The sequence below is a fragment of the Microplitis mediator genome, chromosome 9 (genome assembly GCF_029852145.1).
Source record: "Microplitis mediator isolate UGA2020A chromosome 9, iyMicMedi2.1, whole genome shotgun sequence".
Classification (NCBI taxonomy): domain Eukaryota; kingdom Metazoa; phylum Arthropoda; class Insecta; order Hymenoptera; family Braconidae; genus Microplitis; species Microplitis mediator.
The window spans coordinates 264495-283069 of NC_079977.1; the positions used below are offsets into that span (position 1 = coordinate 264495).

Consider the following 18575-nt stretch of genomic DNA (forward strand, 5'->3'; position numbering starts at 1 on the left):
GTCCGGTGGCTTGTCATAAAAAATTAATCGCTCACAATTAATTTACAAGAGATCACCTTGAAAATAAAATAATAATATTTTAGCCCATTTCCGTCTTTTTAAATCAGTTGTCAATTTTCAATGCTCGAAATAAATTATTTTTTATGTCACAGATTTAGAGAAAAAAAATATATATAAAACATTAAATTAAAATAACAAAATAAAATTTCAAGCAAACTTTAGTATTCCCATGACCTTGTGTTGTAAATTGAAACGTTACCAGACTCCAGAGGATTCGGTCAAGGTTTCAATTTCAGTTTGCAATGCAACAAGTTTTTAATAAAATATTTTATTTTATCTCTTTCTAACCCTTTTACTTTATTCGTTCAAACGAAGTTTCATTTTATTTTACAAAATTAATCACATAAATTAGCCATCATGATCATATATCATATATAAGTTGATTTCTGTTAGTCTGGACGGAAAAACATAAATTTAAAAATTTCTATATTCCTGTAATTATATTTTGGTAATTTGTATGAATGTTTCTATTTATAAAAAATCGCGGAATGATTTTTAACGAATATTACATTTATTATTTAAGTAAATATATAGAGGGTGAATTTATATTCGCGTAGGAGCAGAGATAGACGTCCTACGCACGCAGATTATCTTCAATGTACCATAGAGTAATCAATACTGACGCAAATTATTATGGAAAGTTATTAATTCATTATTACTTTAAATTATAATTTTATAAATTATTTATATTTTATAATAATTATTATTCCACTCACGTGAAATCGATGGATTATTTTTTTTTCACGACATATTTTGTTTAAAAAATTTTTATTTGATAACTTAGATTTTTAATGCGCGCTCGTGATTAGAATAGTTGATTTTTTGTTATAAAAAAGACTAAATTTATTTTTTATTACATATGAATGAAAAATTTTATTTTGCACTGAAAAACGAACCAAGAAAATATCAACTTTTTTGTTTTTGGGCCATAGCTTTTACCTGTAAAAAATTTCATCGCAAATTGCTTTTGAAAGTTGAAAGTTCGGTTACAAGAAAAGGAGGTTAGCCCTGTAAGGTTTTTTCTCATCATTACAATATCACTTTCAAGAAGATTGATTTATTATTAAAACGAGAACAAGTCAAGAAAAAAATTTTCTTAATTCAACAAAAGAATAATTGCAGTTACGTTTCTTTTTTTGAATCCCCTGTTTCTATGCTGGTACTGAATTTAGAAAAAAAAGGTTGAAATACGATAAATTGCAGTAAAATCTAGTATGTGTCGTAAAGTACAGCGTTGCACTGCGACTTACGACAAATTTTGATAAAATTACGGAAAACGTCTCCATTACGGTGAATTTCGGTCATTCGGATAGAAAAAAAAAAAATACCCGAATAAAATTGAATTCAGTGCACGGAAAAAAAAAAACTTTAAAAATTACTATTTGAAATTATAACCCGGAACTCGGTTGTCAATATGGGGAATTTTAACATTCAAATAGTAAATTTTATAATACGTGTCGTCTATTTTCTAAGTATCAGTTACGATTTTTAAAGTTCAAATAGTAATTTTTCTTACATAGACAATAAATTTTTATACTTATCCTGTAATTATTCACGTTTGAATCATAAACGAAAAAATTACTATTTAGAATGATGGTATTTACTGATCACTTTATCATTATATTACTTGTCATTCTCAATTTATATAGTTCATTTTTTTCCATGTGGCGTTTCTAAATAATTTATTGTTAAAAGCAGCCTTCGAAAAAATTATATGATAGTAAACTATAAGACGGTAGTAATAATTATTTTAAAAAAATAAAAATAAAAAGACATTATCTATAATTAAAGATAAAGTAAACTGTTAAATAACCACATTCCTTAATTTACCTTATTAGCGAACTCGATATCACTATCGTTAATCACTTGTGTGTTAAATTATCATGCTAATTATAAACGAATATCGTTTTTTTTTTTTAAATAAAACTTATATCTGCATATGATTTTAGTTTACTCCCCTATGAAAAAAAAAAAAAAAAACTGCCGAAGCCATTTGCAACAAAGTAATATTTTTTTTCGCAACAATGATTCTATAACAGAAAATAAATTAGATAACCAAGGTCATGACTCTTGATAACAGCATACATCTGTTAGTTATCGGTAGCTTATCAATAATGTAATGTAAGAAATAAAAAACAAGTAATAACTAATTTTTCCATTAGTCAGCTTAGATGTAATTTAATGTCAACATGTAATTGTTCAAATGTATAAATTATTACCGCTAATAAATAATGGATGTATTTTTACATGATACAATAGACGTACGGTTACATAATATTTATTGATAGCATAATTTCTTACCTGCATAAGCTGAATCATTCCAATGGCTCGGGAATCGGTTTCATTATTTGACCAAGACGGAGATAGAGGAAGAGATGCCGCCGAAGAAGATGGAACACTTGAGATCGAAGATGATGAAGAAGAAGAAGGAGAAGAAATAAATGAGCTCGACAATATATCTTCTTTAATGACGTTTAACACCTTCGACGTTTTTTTAACCTCTTGTAAATTTCCGTAAACATTTTCCTTATCAACCGGTTTTTTATTTTCCATTTTTATTATTTTATCTATTGATTTATAAATAAATATAAACAAAATATTTCCACGGCACTAGATCACTTGAAAATATTTTTAAACACAAAATTTATCAAATTTATGATGAACAAATACTACTTGAGAAGTATAGTAGTCAAAGTAACTCGATAAAATGTAATGAAGCGCTAAATACTTGAAAGAATTCACTAGACTTTATTTCATTTTTTTTTATTTATTTATTTATTTTTTTTATTTTATCCCCCACTTGGAAATACTCGATCTCTCTTTCTTCTTCTTGGTCTTATACATTACACGTAATGTGCATGTGGAGTTATCTTTAGCAGGACACAGAAGACGACTCGTGTACATGTGATGTGACGTTAATGTCCTCTCTAAGTGGGGGATAGACAATACGTACAATTAGATAATAAGTATGTGTTTGCGTATTCATTTAGCGCAAGCGCGAAAAATACCGTCATCGTGGGTTCTTTTTTTCAAATTTTATTTTTATTTTCATAAGTATTTGCAGAGTTAACCGATTAAAACGGCTGCATGTCATGCGAATGCTAGTGTTGGTCTACTGATGCTGCTGCTGTGGATTTAAAGACGGAGATAATTATATTGTTATAAATAGACAGTCATGTTTAAATAGAATAAAAGATTTTATGATGGTGAAGTAGGATCATTTTGCTGGGAGATTAACAAAAATTATATATACGTATTTTTTTTAAGTTAATTAAAATTTTACCTCATAATCAGCAATTTTTTATTTCAGTACATAAAAAATTAATTAGCAGTAGTTCGGCTGAAATTTATTTCACTCAAAATATTAAAATTTATTGCATTAAAATCCGTCTTGAATTTTTTAATAATATTTTTATTAAAAAAAAAAAAAAAGTGACTGTAACTTTTAAATTATTGAGTTTACGTAATTTTTTATTGAACACAAAGTTGTAGAAAATTAAATTTCCTAAAACTTTTGTCTCGACAAAAAATTTCGTAAGCCAATAGTTTGAGAGATAAAGAAGTTTGAACTTCTAGATAACAATATTATTTTGTTAAACTGTTTGAGCGGCTGTAACTTTTAAATTAATGGCTTACGTTAATTTTTAATAAACAATAAATCTGTAGAAAATTTTTTTTTTCGCGGATCGTATATTTATATTTATTTAACATATGAAATATTGCTAATTAAATATATAATAAATGAATATAAAAGGTAATTATTTATTCGTTTTTATATTTAATGATATAATTAAATAATGATTATGTAAAGTGATGAAAAGTATAAAAATTTTTAATTTCACCTCTTGTCATATAAATAAATATTTAATTTATAAGCCAATAAATAATAAATTTAACAACTATTTCCGTTTGTTAATTGCTCAATTTTTAAGATCTCATAACTCATAAATGCGTATAGTAGATATTTTTTAAAAATGTATGTAAGCATGATAATTAACATATACGAAGGACGTTAATAATAATAATCGATAAGTAATTTTTAATTTGAATTAAACAGATGTAATAATGTTTAATTTTAATTACAAGTACTTCCCACATTTATTCCTATTTTTTTATTATAATTTTTGAATTTTTTTCATTTAGATTTTTAAATTATTAAATTTAAATAAATGATTTTTATTTAAACCTAATTTTGATTTTAAATTTAATTTAAAATCAAGATGAAGTTTTTTAGCTGCAGTAGAAAGAGAAGAAGAAGATCGAGAAGTAGAAGAAGAAGAAACAGCTAAAGAATCTATTTGCCGTTTAAAAACAATTATATACTCTAGAAAGTTATTTTTATCTTGTGACCCATCGCAAGTTGATCACTATGAAGTCCGAGGACAAAATTTTATTTTTACTCTTCCCGTATAATTCAATACTAATAAACTATTTATTAAATACAAATATATAAATAAATTTATCAATTTACTTATTATAATTATAATGATAATAAAAAATCAAAATTTGAATAGTCAATTTGTTTAGTAAAAAAAAATCTAAATATATTTAAGTAAACAAATTTATGCCCGCATTTTACTTCAAGTACATAACATTGATTTCAATAACCTGCATCATAAACATTTGAAGTTAAAAAAAAATATAAAAAAAACCTTGAAGTATTTTTTTCATTGATTTATATTTCAAATTTCGATCATTAATATACAGATGTATATTTATATTTTTTTTTGCTTGCGTATGAAATAATAAATATCGTTATTACGTAATATATCTATATATATATATAATGTACATTGTTATCTTTTTTATTTTCGTTTTACAACAGCTACTGTACAGCAATTACTTGAATACTTGGTAATACTACATAAAACTATAAATATTATTTATTTACAATAATATTTGACGTCCCATTTAATTTATACAGCTGATCAAATGTCATATATATTATGTCAGTTTTCATCCGATCACGTAAACTTTTATATATTGTTATTTATTACTCTTAATTAAATAAATATTTTCTGTTTGTTGTTAAATCTCTCACTTGAGTTAAACATTAACAATAAATATTTTTTTTAATGACATTAATTTTTTATAAATGTCAATGACTTAGTCTATATTTTTTTACACTGACAAAAAAAAAATACCTGGATACGGTCGTTGGTTTACTGATTCGCGGGTCGGTGGACTCGAACCCAGTTCTTCCGAAAAATCTTTTCGAGACCCGCCAGTTTTTAAAAGAAACTATTTTTATTATCAAAAAGTATATTTATAGTAGTATTTAATGATAACAAAATCTAATGATAATGGTTACTCTGTCGCAAATATAAGACATTTCACAATTGGCGGTCATTTGATGCCATTGAAAATACTGGGCAAGTCTCTGGGTACTGGATAATGCGTCACTTTAAACTGGTAGCATCGACGCCATATGTTACCTCCATACTATAGACATATATTTGTTTGGACATATATGTTCTCCGAAAAATAATTTTGTAATAAAATATAAAGATTCAAATTTATTATCACTATCATTAATTATTACTATTAAAATCAGCGAAATAAAAAATTAATAGTAAAAAAAAAAAGCATTTCATACAAACTCGTCGACCTTCGATATAGTTTATGCCATTGTAACTACCTCTCTCGTTCAGAGATAGTCGCATTTTATTTTACTCTTATAGATACCAGTCTCTCTTAATATAAATATATATATACATATATATCCACACTGCCAACTTTCACGTATCATAATACATAGAGAAAGAATGTGGTTTCCCTTTCAAATTACAAAATACTCTACTGAGAGTACTGACAACTGTCCTCGAGATTTGTAATTATTAATTTTTTTTTTTAACTTTTAAAATCAAAAATATATATTAAATAAATCTTTACTTAATTATATATTCAGGATATGTTTTTTTTAAATAAAAAAAAAAAACATATATATATTAATATACAAAATGCAAGATGATATTTAATGATAAATATGACAATCAATAAGATATTGAGTTATTGAATTTGAGTATGATTTATTTACATAGAAATGGCTAGTGTATGAAAAATTAGGCCATGGTCGGTGGATATAAGTAGTATATATATATAAAAATGTATAAAGCAGGATGAAGTGTAAGTTTCGTTACACTGCAGCGTACAGCGTACCGAGTGTCGAGTGGAGAGTAGATACTTTATTTAAGTATTCTCTTATATTATATGTATAGTTATATTTATTATTATTATGTTATATATATATATGGATATCCATGTATTGTACACGTGATTTTATAAGCCGCGGGCGATAATTCACCACTGAATAAAATAATATAATGTCAATTTGCGCACCATCAAAATACCTTGACCTTTCTGGATTCATTTAAATCTTACTGGCTATTTATTTACGACTTATTAGTATTTAGTTAACACTTTATTAGCTTTTAATGTGTTTTATATTTACTTTATTTATTTATAAATTAAGTGTTTAAGTAATTACATACTTTTTAATGAAATATTTTACTGTCATTTTTAAATCGAAAACTTTTCATATTTTTTTAAAAATCATTTTCAGAAATTAAGTGTTTTTTTTATCGCATCAAAACAACGCCATTTATCTGGTAGATAAAATGGTTCAAATATAAGAGGAAATGGAGTGTCCCAGCCTGTTACTCTTTGAATTGGTGCTTCGAGATTCAAAAAACAAGCTTCCTATATTGAAAAAAAAAAAAAAAAATTAATTACTATCGATTTAATTTTTTATGAATTGAATAAATACCTGAATGGTAGCAGAAACTTCACTACCAAATCCATTAGTCAGTGGTGCTTCGTGAGCAATAACAACTCGTCCAGTTTTTTTGACCGACTGAAAAAAAAGCAGAATGAAAATAATTGTAAAAATAAATAGTAAAATATGTAATAATGTTAAACTGTTTATTAATAATTATAAAATGTAAGTAACTGGTATTTACATTAGAAAAATTTTTACACTTAAATACAAGTGACTTTCGCGAGTGCACTTTGCATTAAAACGTCAAATATACAAAGTATATATCATTGATCATATATCTTAATGCATCGATAGCCAATCAAGTTGTATTATACCGTAAATGCTAATTTACAATCTGATTGTTGATTATACATTCAAGATTTATCTAACTATTGAGAAAATAAAGGTCGAAAAAAAATTGAATATTTACACTAATCAAGTTACATCCCAACTACATTTTCTCGAGAAATAAAAAATAATTATTTTTCATTCATACTTAAAACTGTCAATACTTAATATTTTAATAAATCCATCATTATCAATCACTGTCATTTATTAATTATTAATCACTTTTTACTTATTAATTACGAGGTGACTATTTTATAAAAGTATTAAATAAATATTTTAGTTACTTTGATGTAAATTAATATTGAAAATGTCATTAGGTGATGAATAAATTGTAAACGGGTTTGTAATTATTCTATTTATTGTGTCATTAAGTATTCAATTGAAAGAAATATTTTGTCACAACTTTCAACCATTCTAAGAATATGTCGTAAAATATTTCGATAAGACGATCAAGTTTTGGGACTGATCTGCAGGCTCGAAAGTTTTCTTTTACTAAATAATTTTTGTAGACTTAACTTTGATATCATATAGTTCATTACAGTCGACAACAAGTTGCAAAGTACCTAAGATATTATTTTTTCTTTAACGAATACATATTTGGTCTTGTTACCGTTCAATTGAGTGTTGGAAATAGAAACTAAATAGTTCGGATAATTTCCCAAAGTCGGAAAACTCGGAAGGATTCTTTCGGGGGTGCAAACAATTTTCGTCCTACGAGAACGGTTGATGACTTTTACTTATAATTGAATAACCACTCAGAATATCCACTTCCCAAGCCCTTCGAACCGAAGCTCGAAAGGTGAACGATCATCGATGACTGAGTTTCGGCTAAGAGCTAAAACTCAGTCTTCCTCACGCTCAGGGAAGAGGATTATTCCTCATCATCATGGCTGTATCGACTCAACTATAGAGTAGAGAGGATGTGAAGATATACTACAGAAATGATCCTGTGAAGTATGATCTTAATTGATTTCTCTCTTTCGATGGCTTTTAAGATCGATATGACAAGTATAGGACTAGGAAAAAAAATTTCCCGTTTTTGCCACCTAGCGGCCACTGCGGAACTACAATTCAGCAGATGTAAATCTGCACGTTTTGTCCCATGGTAATGTAAAGTTGAATGACAACCGGAGTATCATACAATTATTTTCAACCTTTTCAAAAATAAATTACAATAATAATAAAAAATAAATACCTTTGTGACGGTTTCAATATCCCAAGGGAGAATAGATATGAGATCAATGACTTCACAAGAAGCCCCGAGTTTCTCTTTAACAATGTCCGCAGTCTCTAGTAGTACATGCACTTGACTACCCCATCCAACTAAAGTTATTGAATCACCTGAAAGTATAAATCATTTGTCATAAATTTATTCCGATCAATCATCTATTGACAAATAAATCTATCAGATATCTAATTTAGTAAATTAGTTACTATAATTTTTTTTTTTTATGACATCAAATATGTTCTCTACCTTCACGTACTATTTCAGCTTTTCCAATCGGTATTTTAAAATCATTATTTGGTACGTCATCTACAGCAATACGATAGAGAGCCTTTGGTTCAAATATTAAACAAGGATCCGGCTCTTCAATACAACTCAGTAATAAACCTTTCGCTTGAATTGGTCCCCGAGGAACTACTATCTGTTATTATTAAGAAAAAAAAAAAAAAAAAAAAGTAATTAAATAAATCCGCAGTCTCTTAAAATAAATAATTAAACACTGGGGTTAATTAATGTTTAGATTAAATAAATTATTTGATAATTTGAATTATTTGTCATCTGTAATTTGTCAGTAATTAGCAATTTATCAGAACGAAGGTGAATAGACGGCAATCAACGTTCAAATTTCCGTTCTATAGGTACATTTAAATTACAGAGAATAATTCAGTTGGTAGTCGCCATCTGTTAATTGACTGGCTTACTTGTTTAAGTTAATAAAAATAATTTCATAGCAAAATTATAGACTGTTGGTATTAAATTTATCTATTTTTAATTTTACTTCAATTTTTTTTGCTAATAAATAAAATAAATAATTTACTAATCTGTCATTTATTTCGATAAAATATTAAGTAAAATTACTTTAAGACCAGGTGTGTGGGCAAAATATGCTTCTGGACTTTGTGAGTGATAGAGTGCACCATGTCCAACAGCTCCACAAGGCGCACGTACCGTTAATTTACCACAATCGAATGTATTACCGCTCCTGTAACGTACTTTAGCTGCCTCATTTACCAACTGTGAATATTTTAGAAAATTATAAACTTTAAATAAAAAATTAAAAAAAAAAAAAAAACTTTTTAAATAATTTACTTGATCAAATGCTGGAAAAATGTAATCAGCAAATTGAATTTCAGCGATTGCAGCAACTCCTTGATTAGCAAGTCCAATACCAAATCCAATAATTCCTTGTTCAGATAACGGAGTATTGAATACACGATTATTCCCAAATCGTTCTTTCAAACCAACTGTGCAACGAAATACGCCACCAAATGCAACATCTTCACCAAAAACGACTAATCGTAATAAAAATAAAATATAAATCATCTATTGCTGACAGAAAAATTTATTTAATTATTACTGACAAATAAATAAATTTATTAATTTACCTGAATTAGGATCTTTTTCTAGCGCAATAGCCAATGCTTCATTAATCGCTTGGTACATATTTATTTTTTTAGTTTCACCTAAAATTAAAATTATCATATTTATTAATAAATTAATTTATTTATTTATAATTAAAGTTTTTAATTACCTGTATAAGATTTTTTATCCGGTACAAATGAAAAGTGTAACGTGCGAACGTTTGCATTTTTAGATAAATAAAGTGAATTTTTTCGCAATGAATTTAATGAGCTCGTGTAATTACACGCGTACAACTTACTTAGAATCATCCTCATAAAATACTACTGCTTTACAAGCGCCCGGTTGATAACCGCGATAGTGTATGAATATATATGTATATTAATTATTTCTGTGTGTATTTTATAATCTGCGTTGAATGCGATAAAATATATTTTATATAAATTAACATATGGTGCGATTTAATACACCAACTCAGTGGCATTTAACCTCTTGAATAAATGGATTTTATTATATTATTATTTATTTTATTTATCTATTAAAAATATAATCCATGGGTCTGTCATGTGATGAAAATATAAAATTTATTGTATTAAATTAATTATGCTGCAATAATTATAAAAAATTTTTCAACTATGGGCAGAATATAAAAAAAAATTAATTTTTTTATTAATTTTTCCTTAACTGATCGATATAGAAATCAATAAACTGTATGCATTCCATTTTTAAATTCTAAGATCTGTTAAAAATTCATTCGAAAATCGGAACAAAGCCGCAAATTTTTTTTAAAATTATAAATTTTTATATAGAGTTTAAAATAAATTTATTTTCATGCAAATGATTTATAAAAAAAGTTTACTACTTATTCGTACAGGAGTAAAGGTTTAAAAAATGTATGATTACTCCCCTCCAGTATAAATAGCGTAGCCATGGCAACAATCGTAAACATGACACAAAACTAGCCCAGGTGATTGTGCTCTGACATTAAAGTATACAATAATAAATTTTTTTTATTGCATTCAGTGACTGCTCAACTAAATGTTGATATCGTGCGTTATTGTTATAATTTTTAATATTATTATTAGTATTATTATTATTATTATTATAACTGTTATTAAAAATTTAAAAAATGGTCCAAGTCGATTGGGACCGGATTCGTGCTGTCAAAGCGGTATCTTTGACAGACGACGAAATCGAAGATTTATTTCCAATGGTCATTGGATGTGATACTGAACAAGTTGATAATGTTAATAATTTACGCGCTCTTATTAAATTATCTCAAGAAATGTTACAATATAAAGATAATCAGGTATTCAAAAAAAAAATATAATTGTTGGGTTTTATTGGTCAGAAAAAATTTATTAATGATTTGGAAATTCAATTTAGGTGGAGTCATTAGTATTAGAATGTGATGAATTAAAAGAAAAATTATCAAATAATTTAACTCCTAAGAAAACTAAAAAAAGTAATTATTTATTTAATCATTACAAGTAATTTTATTTATATATATTTTTATTAAATCTTTTTTTCTGTAGATAATATTGTAGATAGTGATAGTATGTCGAAAATAAATGACATAACTCCAAATGATTATGAAGAAATTTTGAGAACCAAAAATGATAAAATCAAAATTTTGATGAATGAGCTGAAGGTAAATTTAAAAAATGAATTTTTATGGTTTAAATATTAAAATATTTTATATTTTGTGGCTGCTGTAGGAATTTGAAAAAGAGAATGAGGAATTGAAAGAAAAGTTAGGAAATTTGAAAGAAGAAATGGAGGACGCGATTGAAAGTATGAATGAAATGACAGAAGAGTTGAATGATTTGAATGGAAAATTAATTATTTATAAGGAAGAAGCAGCAAATTTGAAACAAGAAAAATTAGGTCTTTTGAATCAAATTGATGAAATGACGGCGCAGCAAATTGATCGTGACAAAATAATTGACGAATTTGGTGCTGCGATTGACGACCGTGTTTCCGAATGGAAAAAAATTTTAGACAATAAAGACGCCGAAATTTTACGATTGAAAGATCAATTGTCTCAGTCATTGATAAATCCTAGTGCGAATAGAAATGTCACATCCGAAATTGTTTATTTGAATGAAGAAATAGACAAACGTGATAAAATTATTGATGAATTGAAAGTGAAATTAGCTGAAGCTGCGGCAGAGATAAATGACAGCGCGAGTTTGATTGAGAAACTCAATAGTGATTTGAAGAAAATGGAAAAAAGCGGTAAGAGAAAAGAGCAGCGGGATTTATTGAAGAAAATTCAAGATGCCAATGAAAAAATTTCTATACTAAACTCAACGTTAAGCGAAACGGAAAATAATTTGATGGCAAAAAGCCAACAGCTGTGCGAAGTTTTGGATACTTTGAAAAAGTATCAGAATAAAGATCAAGGTTTGACTGAAACAATCAATCAAGTCAAAGAATTAAAAAAACAGTTGCTGGCTAAAAATAATCATATTCAGGATTTAGTTAACGTTATTAATAAATTAGAGGCATTAAATTCAAAACAAGAGATTCAAATTATTGCATTGAGGTATTTTATCAATTTTGGGCAATTTATTTATTTTTAAAATTAATGTATTCACTGATTTTATTGCAGGGAAAGATTAGGAATGTCAGATAGTGAAGAAATTTGTGTCGAAGGAATTGAATCGCGTTATCAAGAAGAAGCGCGAGTTAAAAATGAATTATTAAAACGTACTGAGTTACTCGAACAAGAAAATTTAGATTTAAAATCAGATGTAAGTTTTTTTAAAATTTTTATTTCATAACAAGCTTTAAAATTTTTTTTAGTTTTTTGTAAATTAATTTATTTTTATTTCGCATTAATTTTTAGATACGAACGTTAAAATATAAATTAAGTAAATTAAGTGATAAACCAATAATAAGTAGCCGTGATTCACCAGATAAACTAAAGCCAAATCAAGACAATACATCGACAATAAACTGGACAGACGAAGGATTCATATCCCTAAGGCGCAAGTCTGAGTTCGATGAGATCCAAGAAAATATGCGGTTTATTATCGAAGAGAATGAAGCGCTGAGAAAAGGAATGCACGAAATACTCGACAGTATTCACGATCAAGACGGTGAATTTACATAAATTTTAATGGTACTGTGCACTATTTTCAGATCTTTCTTCACAAACACTTGCTCTATTATTTTCATCAATTTTCTCCATCTGTCTTTTTTTTTTTTATTAAATAAGTGATGATTTAAATGTAAAAAAATTTAATTACTAATTAGGTAAGAGTTCAATTGAAATCCAGTCGGATATTTTGGAACGATTACTCGAAGCACTGGATGTTCGACATTTAGCTGGATGGTATCACCCAGCGATGAGGTTGCAAGAACGTCTTAATGTCATTCAAGGAAGCAATAATGAATTACGTTCACAATTAAAACAATTGAGGTAAAATAAATAACACAGAAAAAAGGATTTCTTAGTGCAAGAAATTTTTATTTGTCCCAAAAAAATTTTCACTTGCTTCAAGAAATTTTTTGAATTATAAATTGAAAACTTAAAATTTCTTGGAGCGAGAATAAATTTTTTTAGAGCAAGAAAAAATTTTTTGAACCGTGAAATTTTTTCTTGTTTCAAGAAAATTTTTGTTTTCAATTTATAATACAAAAAATTTCTCGCGCCAAGAAATCATTTTTTTCTGTGTAGGAGTTTGCTAAAAAGAATTTTTAAAATGAAATTATTTTTTTTTTATAGAAAAGAATTGCATAAAAAAGACAACATCTTAAAACGCGTTGCTCTAAAACAAGATTATAAAAATAGTGTTTCAAATTCAGAAGAGTCTGACGAAGACGTTAAATTATACGCAATGGAAATTGAAAAAATCCAAACGCGTTATGAAAATGATTATGACGAATGGCAAAAAGAAAAGGAAACCTTGAGAAAAGAAATTAGTGAGCTAACAGAATTGAAAGATAAATTTGAAAGTCAATTAGAAATTTTTGAAAATGATTTAAAAGTATTTGAGTCCAGTGAGGATGAAATAAAAAAAGCTTTTGCTGTTCGTACTAAAGAGTACACTGAGTTGATGACAACCCAAAAAATAACTTCACGGAAAATAAAATTACTCGAGTCTCTGCTCAATGACGAGTTGCAAAAAATTTATTTTGTTAAGAAAGAAACTATCGCTAGTGAAAGCGCTTATAAAAAAACTATCGCTGATTTAGAAAAAAATATAAAATTGTCGGAGCAGAAAATTCTTAAATTAGAGGATAATTTTTTGAACACTATCAGTATCAATGATTTTAATGAATTGAATAAAAAATACAGTCAACTTAATTTACGCTACCGTGTTTTGTACGAAATTCACTTGAGCGTAAATGAGAATAATAATTTTAAAAATGTTGAGAAAATAAATTCAGAATTGCAGGAGCAGTTGATTAGTTTGCAAAATTTATTGACAGAAAAAATAGATTCTGCGGAATTTAATAAAAAAAATGACAAGACCTTGAGTGAATTTGAAGAAGAAATTTCATACCTGCGTAATGAAAATAATAATTTACTAAAAAGTTTAGAAATTTCCCGAGATGAAGCGCAGAAACATTATTTGGTAAATTCATTAAAAATATTTGAAGTTGATGCTCTACGCCACCAAATTGTCGACCTGCAAGCTGTCAGTGAAGACAAAGAGACAATAGCACGCTTGGGATTCGAATTAAACACTTGCAAGGCCGCGGAAATGGAAACAAATCGCTACACATCAGAATTAGAACACGAGGTTGCGAAGACCAAAAAAGATTTGCAAGATTCGGAGAGAAAATATGCCGAGATTAAAACTCAGTTGGACGAATATCGAAATTATTGTGATAAAAAATCAAAAAATAATAAATTGATTATTGACTTTTTGAGGAATCAGTACTCGGGATCGACTTCTGTGACTTCGTTGCAACGTTACGACGATTTGGTGACTGAATTGAGGAAAAATCGGGCTGAAGTTGATGCCCAGCTTGCAGAAGCTAACGAAACTGTTGAAAAAGCAAAAATCCAGCAGGAAACTTTGACCAATAGGCTGGAGGTTGTTGAGAGATTGAAAGACATTTTGGAACAGCAGATCGGTAGTGCCAATGTCGATGGTATTATTAAGACGTTTTCGGATAATTCTCAGAATACTTTGAATGAGTATCGATACAAAAGAAGGATTTCACAATTGGAAAGTGAGCTGCAGGTGCAAATTAATAAGTTGAGTGAATACGAGGCTATTATTATTCAAATGGAATATGAAATGATAAATAATCAAAAAGCTTGGAAAAATAATGACAATTTTGAAATTAAAAGTCCTAGAAAAAAAAATATCGATAAATCTGTCGTAGAAAAATCAACTGTACAGAAGTCTGAACAAAAATCTCTAGTAGATAAAAGTATACAAAATTCTCCAGTAAAATATTTAGTAGACAAATCTGAAATTGAAAAAAATGAAAAAGTTGTGGAAAAGAAATCAATTTCAACGCAAATTATTATCGACACTAAAACAATCGGGATTCAAAATGATCTCAGTCTTGTAGAACTGAAACCAGAAATTCCTTCGAAAAATGCCACGGAAAATTCCAGTGAAAAAATTCCGGTATTTCTACAGGATCAATTAAAAGAAGCATTGACTCTGGCATCAGATCGTTCAGCTAAATTAATAAAATACGAATCACAGATTACTGAGTATCAGGCAAAAATTGATGCGCTAAATCGTTCAATTGAAGACAAAGACAGTGAATTAATAGAACATAAACGTGTTATTGCTCAAAAATCCTCTGAAAGTAACGAAAACGAGGAAGTTACGGATAAAATAACTTTGAAATCGACGACTAATAGTTTGCAAAAGATAATTAGTCAGAAGGAAGAAACTATTTTGCGTTATCAGAATTTATTGAAAGAAGAAAGGGAAGAGTTTAATAAAGCAACCGTTCGGCTGCAGGAAGAAATTAAAAACTTGAATGGACAGATAGATACTTTAAAAAGTGAATTAGAAAAAGAAAAATCTGTAGAGAATCAATCAGATAATTTAGCCAAAAGTTTGTTTGAGTCTAAAGAAAATAAGCCCAAGTTCGATATCGACTCTGAGGACAAAATAGCCCGTTTTACAGAACAGGTTTCTAATTTACAAGCGGACTTGCAGATTGCCAACGAATTGAATGAAAGGTGGCGTCGGTTAGCTGAAGAAAGGCTAGAGCACGTTGATGAGATTCGTAACAAACTAGAATCCCAGCATAAAATTGAACTGGATAGTTATCGACGTGAAATAGATAAATGGCAATTGGAAACAAGTGCATTGCGTCAACAGTTGTCAGATAATAGAATTAAATTGACAAAAGGTAATATTACATTGACGAAAGAGCTTCAAGAACGGGACAATAAAATTGAAGAGTTGACGGTTGCCTATCAGCAATTGCAGAGCGAATTAGAAATGATAGAACTGACGCAAAGTCCATCGCAACAGTGTTCTAATAAATTAAGTGACTTAAATTATTCTTATGATCATGAACCATTAAATCATACTCATAATAATAACAATAACAATAACAATAATAATAACAACACCGGACAAGGTCAGGGACAGGGTCAAAGTCATGTTACAGCAGAATTAGACTTATTAAGAAAACAATACAAATCGTTGATGGAAAAAGAAAAGATGTATAAAGAACAAATTATTGATTTGAAGCAGCAATTGAGCCGTCGGTATATGGCAGAAAAAAGTGAAGAGAGAAAAACATCACACCGTGAAGCACAGCTGGAAAAAAAATTAAAGTCAATGGAAGAGGAATTGAATAAGGCGCGAATCCAACTGGATAGGGAGTACAGAGTGCAAGAGAACAAGAGAATAAAAACTGCTGAGGAATTATCTTTGTGGGAGAAACAAAAAAAATGGCAGGGATTGTCAGAAAAACTTAAGAAGGAGTTGAAAGAGAAAGATGTGGAGCTTAAAAAATTGAACGTTAGTTATGAAAAATTGCGATCAGTTGTCACGTGTATGGAGCGTGAAAAATGGTTTCTGAGAAGTAAAATTAAGGCAGAAGATTGCGGAACTGCGAGACCTGATTTTAATTTTAGGGTTATTGAGGATCTTCAGAGAGAGTGCCAAACATTGAGAGATCGGATTTCTGAGTTGACTGATAGACTGGAGACGGAGGATAGTCACCGATTAGTTGGACAAATTGAACAGCAAAAAAGACGAATTGCTGCTTTAGAAATAGCTACCGAGGTTTGATTATTATAATTAACTTTTCTACGGTTTTTCAATTTTTAAATATTGTTTTTTATTTTTCTTTAAATATTTATTACAGGGAAATACATCAATCGTTGATCAATTGGAGGCATTGGAAGCAGCAAAGTCAGCATTGGAGAAAAAAAATATAAAATTAGAAAGTGAAAACTTTGAATTGCGCATGGAACTTGAAAAAGTAAACAACGATACGCCGCGTTTAAAAGAAAAAGTCGAGCATTTAGAAAAATATGTGGAGTTACTGAAAATTGAAAAATCGTCAGATTCGTCGGCATGTTCATCGGAAAAAGATCATAATGAGCAAAATTCAAAAAAAAGTAACTTAGAGTTAGAACATACGATTTTTGTACTTAAACGTATCGTCGAAAAACTTCAAGCAGAGAACAAGAGACTGAGAGTTAGTAATAAAAATAATAATCGTTTAATAAATAAACGTGGCGCAGCTTCATCGAACTTATCAAAATTAGACAATAATAAAATAGATGATGATAGCAATAAAATTTTGAAAAGACAATATGAAGAAGCTAAAAAACGTGTTATTGCTTTAGAGACTGATTTACAATTAGCCGAACAAAGAATAAAAATGTTAGAAGATATTCACAAAGAAGACACTTGTGCAGAAATAAATATTCTTAAACAACAACTTGCACACAAATCCGAATTGTTGGATAAAGTTAAGCAATTATTAACACGAGCTGCGATCAATGAGAAAGCCCTCCGTCAACGAGTTAGTAATCGTCAATTTATTTTTTCTAAAAATAAAAATATTCAATTGTCTCAATTTATTTGTTTATTTACTTTCAGATCCAGCAAATCGAAATGAAACAAACGTTGTCAACAATTCCCGAATGTCAATTATCTCCACCAACGCAAAATTAGTGATAATTATTATTATTTCATTACAATGTTTTTTAATAAATAATATATTGTAAATAATAAAAAATGTTTAAAAATAATTAAAACATTAGATTTTACTTAAGGGGGATAGCCACTGTGAAATTTCAAAAAAAAAAATTTTTTTTTTTTTATTAAATCGAAGTTTATATGTTCAAAAATATGTATCTAGAGTTTTATATGAAAATTCTGAATATTTTTAAAGTTATAGTCATTTTTGTGACAGCGCGTCAACTGACCGCTGCATCGACTAAAAACTTTAAACGCATTTTTCTCGAAACTACTTTTTTTGAACTGGTGGCATCTGTAATTTGCATAAATATCAACCGATTCGCAACTTTTTTTTTTACCGTATTCGTCTATTCAGTAGCTAAAGTTGCACGTAGGGGATTTTGAAAATTTTGATTTTTAAGATTTTTTAGGGCTGTTTGAATCCAAAAAAATGAGAAAAAATAACGAAAAAATTTTTAATATGTCGCCATTTTTTTTCAAATCCAAATTTTCATAATCCCCTACGTCCAACGATAACCACATGCACACAGATTACAACGCCGTTTGGTTTTTTTGTTTCTGATAATCCGTTTTTGAGTTAGAGATGACACCGTGGTGGGGGAAATTTTTTTGGTGCTCCACAAAAATGCTTATAACTTTGTAACAACATGATATTTTTTAATGAAAATTTAGG

The 18575-nt window shown here is 28.1% G+C and overlaps 3 protein-coding genes and 1 non-coding gene across 4 annotated transcripts in view; 1 reads left to right on the forward strand and 3 right to left on the reverse strand.

Moving 5' to 3' along the window:
• The window catches only part of LOC130674264 (terminal nucleotidyltransferase 5C), a 39673-nt gene extending 36757 nt beyond the window's left edge, over positions 1-2916 (reverse strand). Inside the window, exon 1 of the mRNA XM_057479537.1 lies at positions 2362-2916. Coding sequence (XP_057335520.1) covers positions 2362-2613 — 252 coding nt within the window. The 5' untranslated portion in view covers positions 2614-2916. The remainder of the gene's footprint in view (positions 1-2361) is intronic.
• Positions 2917-6387: 3471 nt separating this feature from the next.
• LOC130674361 (2-oxoisovalerate dehydrogenase subunit beta, mitochondrial) lies at positions 6388-10192 on the reverse strand. Its single transcript, XM_057479671.1, has 8 exons — positions 9922-10192; positions 9776-9853; positions 9480-9682; positions 9249-9404; positions 8640-8811; positions 8361-8506; positions 6827-6913; positions 6388-6759 (listed from the first exon to the last, which is right to left on the reverse strand). The coding sequence occupies exons 1-8, from the start codon at positions 10064-10066 to the stop codon at positions 6619-6621; spliced, it is 1128 nt and encodes a 375-aa protein (XP_057335654.1). The 5' UTR covers positions 10067-10192; the 3' UTR covers positions 6388-6618.
• Positions 7916-8129, reverse strand: LOC130675241 (small nucleolar RNA U3). Its single transcript, XR_008991246.1, has one exon. It is a non-coding gene; the product is annotated as a small nucleolar RNA U3 (small nucleolar RNA).
• A 482-nt stretch (positions 10193-10674) lies between the features above and the next one.
• LOC130674360 (centrosomal protein of 290 kDa) lies at positions 10675-17907 on the forward strand. The gene is made up of 10 exons (XM_057479670.1): positions 10675-11058; positions 11136-11214; positions 11285-11400; positions 11468-12297; positions 12364-12505; positions 12601-12853; positions 13011-13176; positions 13483-16975; positions 17058-17723; positions 17801-17907. Exons 1-10 carry the CDS (start codon positions 10879-10881, stop codon positions 17873-17875), a joined length of 6000 nt encoding a protein of 1999 aa, XP_057335653.1. The 5' UTR covers positions 10675-10878; the 3' UTR covers positions 17876-17907.
• The last annotated feature ends 668 nt before the right edge of the window (positions 17908-18575 follow it).

Bases quoted from the DNA above. Each gene is read 5' to 3' on its own strand.
- LOC130674361 (XM_057479671.1), bottom strand. From the start codon at position 10,066: ATGAGGATGATTCTAAGTAAGTTGTACGCGTGTAATTACACGAGCTCA. The intron at 9,854-9,921 runs GTAATTAAAAAC...TTTTAATTTTAG, and splicing joins GGATAAAAAATCTTATACAG to GTGAAACTAAAAAAATAAAT. The intron at 8,507-8,639 runs GTAGAGAACATA...TTATACTTTCAG, and splicing joins AGCTGAAATAGTACGTGAAG to GTGATTCAATAACTTTAGTT.
- LOC130674360 (XM_057479670.1), top strand. From the start codon at position 10,879: ATGGTCCAAGTCGATTGGGACCGGATTCGTGCTGTCAAAGCGGTATCT. The intron at 11,059-11,135 runs GTATTCAAAAAA...AATTCAATTTAG, and splicing joins TACAATATAAAGATAATCAG to GTGGAGTCATTAGTATTAGA. The intron at 11,401-11,467 runs GTAAATTTAAAA...TGGCTGCTGTAG, and splicing joins TTTTGATGAATGAGCTGAAG to GAATTTGAAAAAGAGAATGA.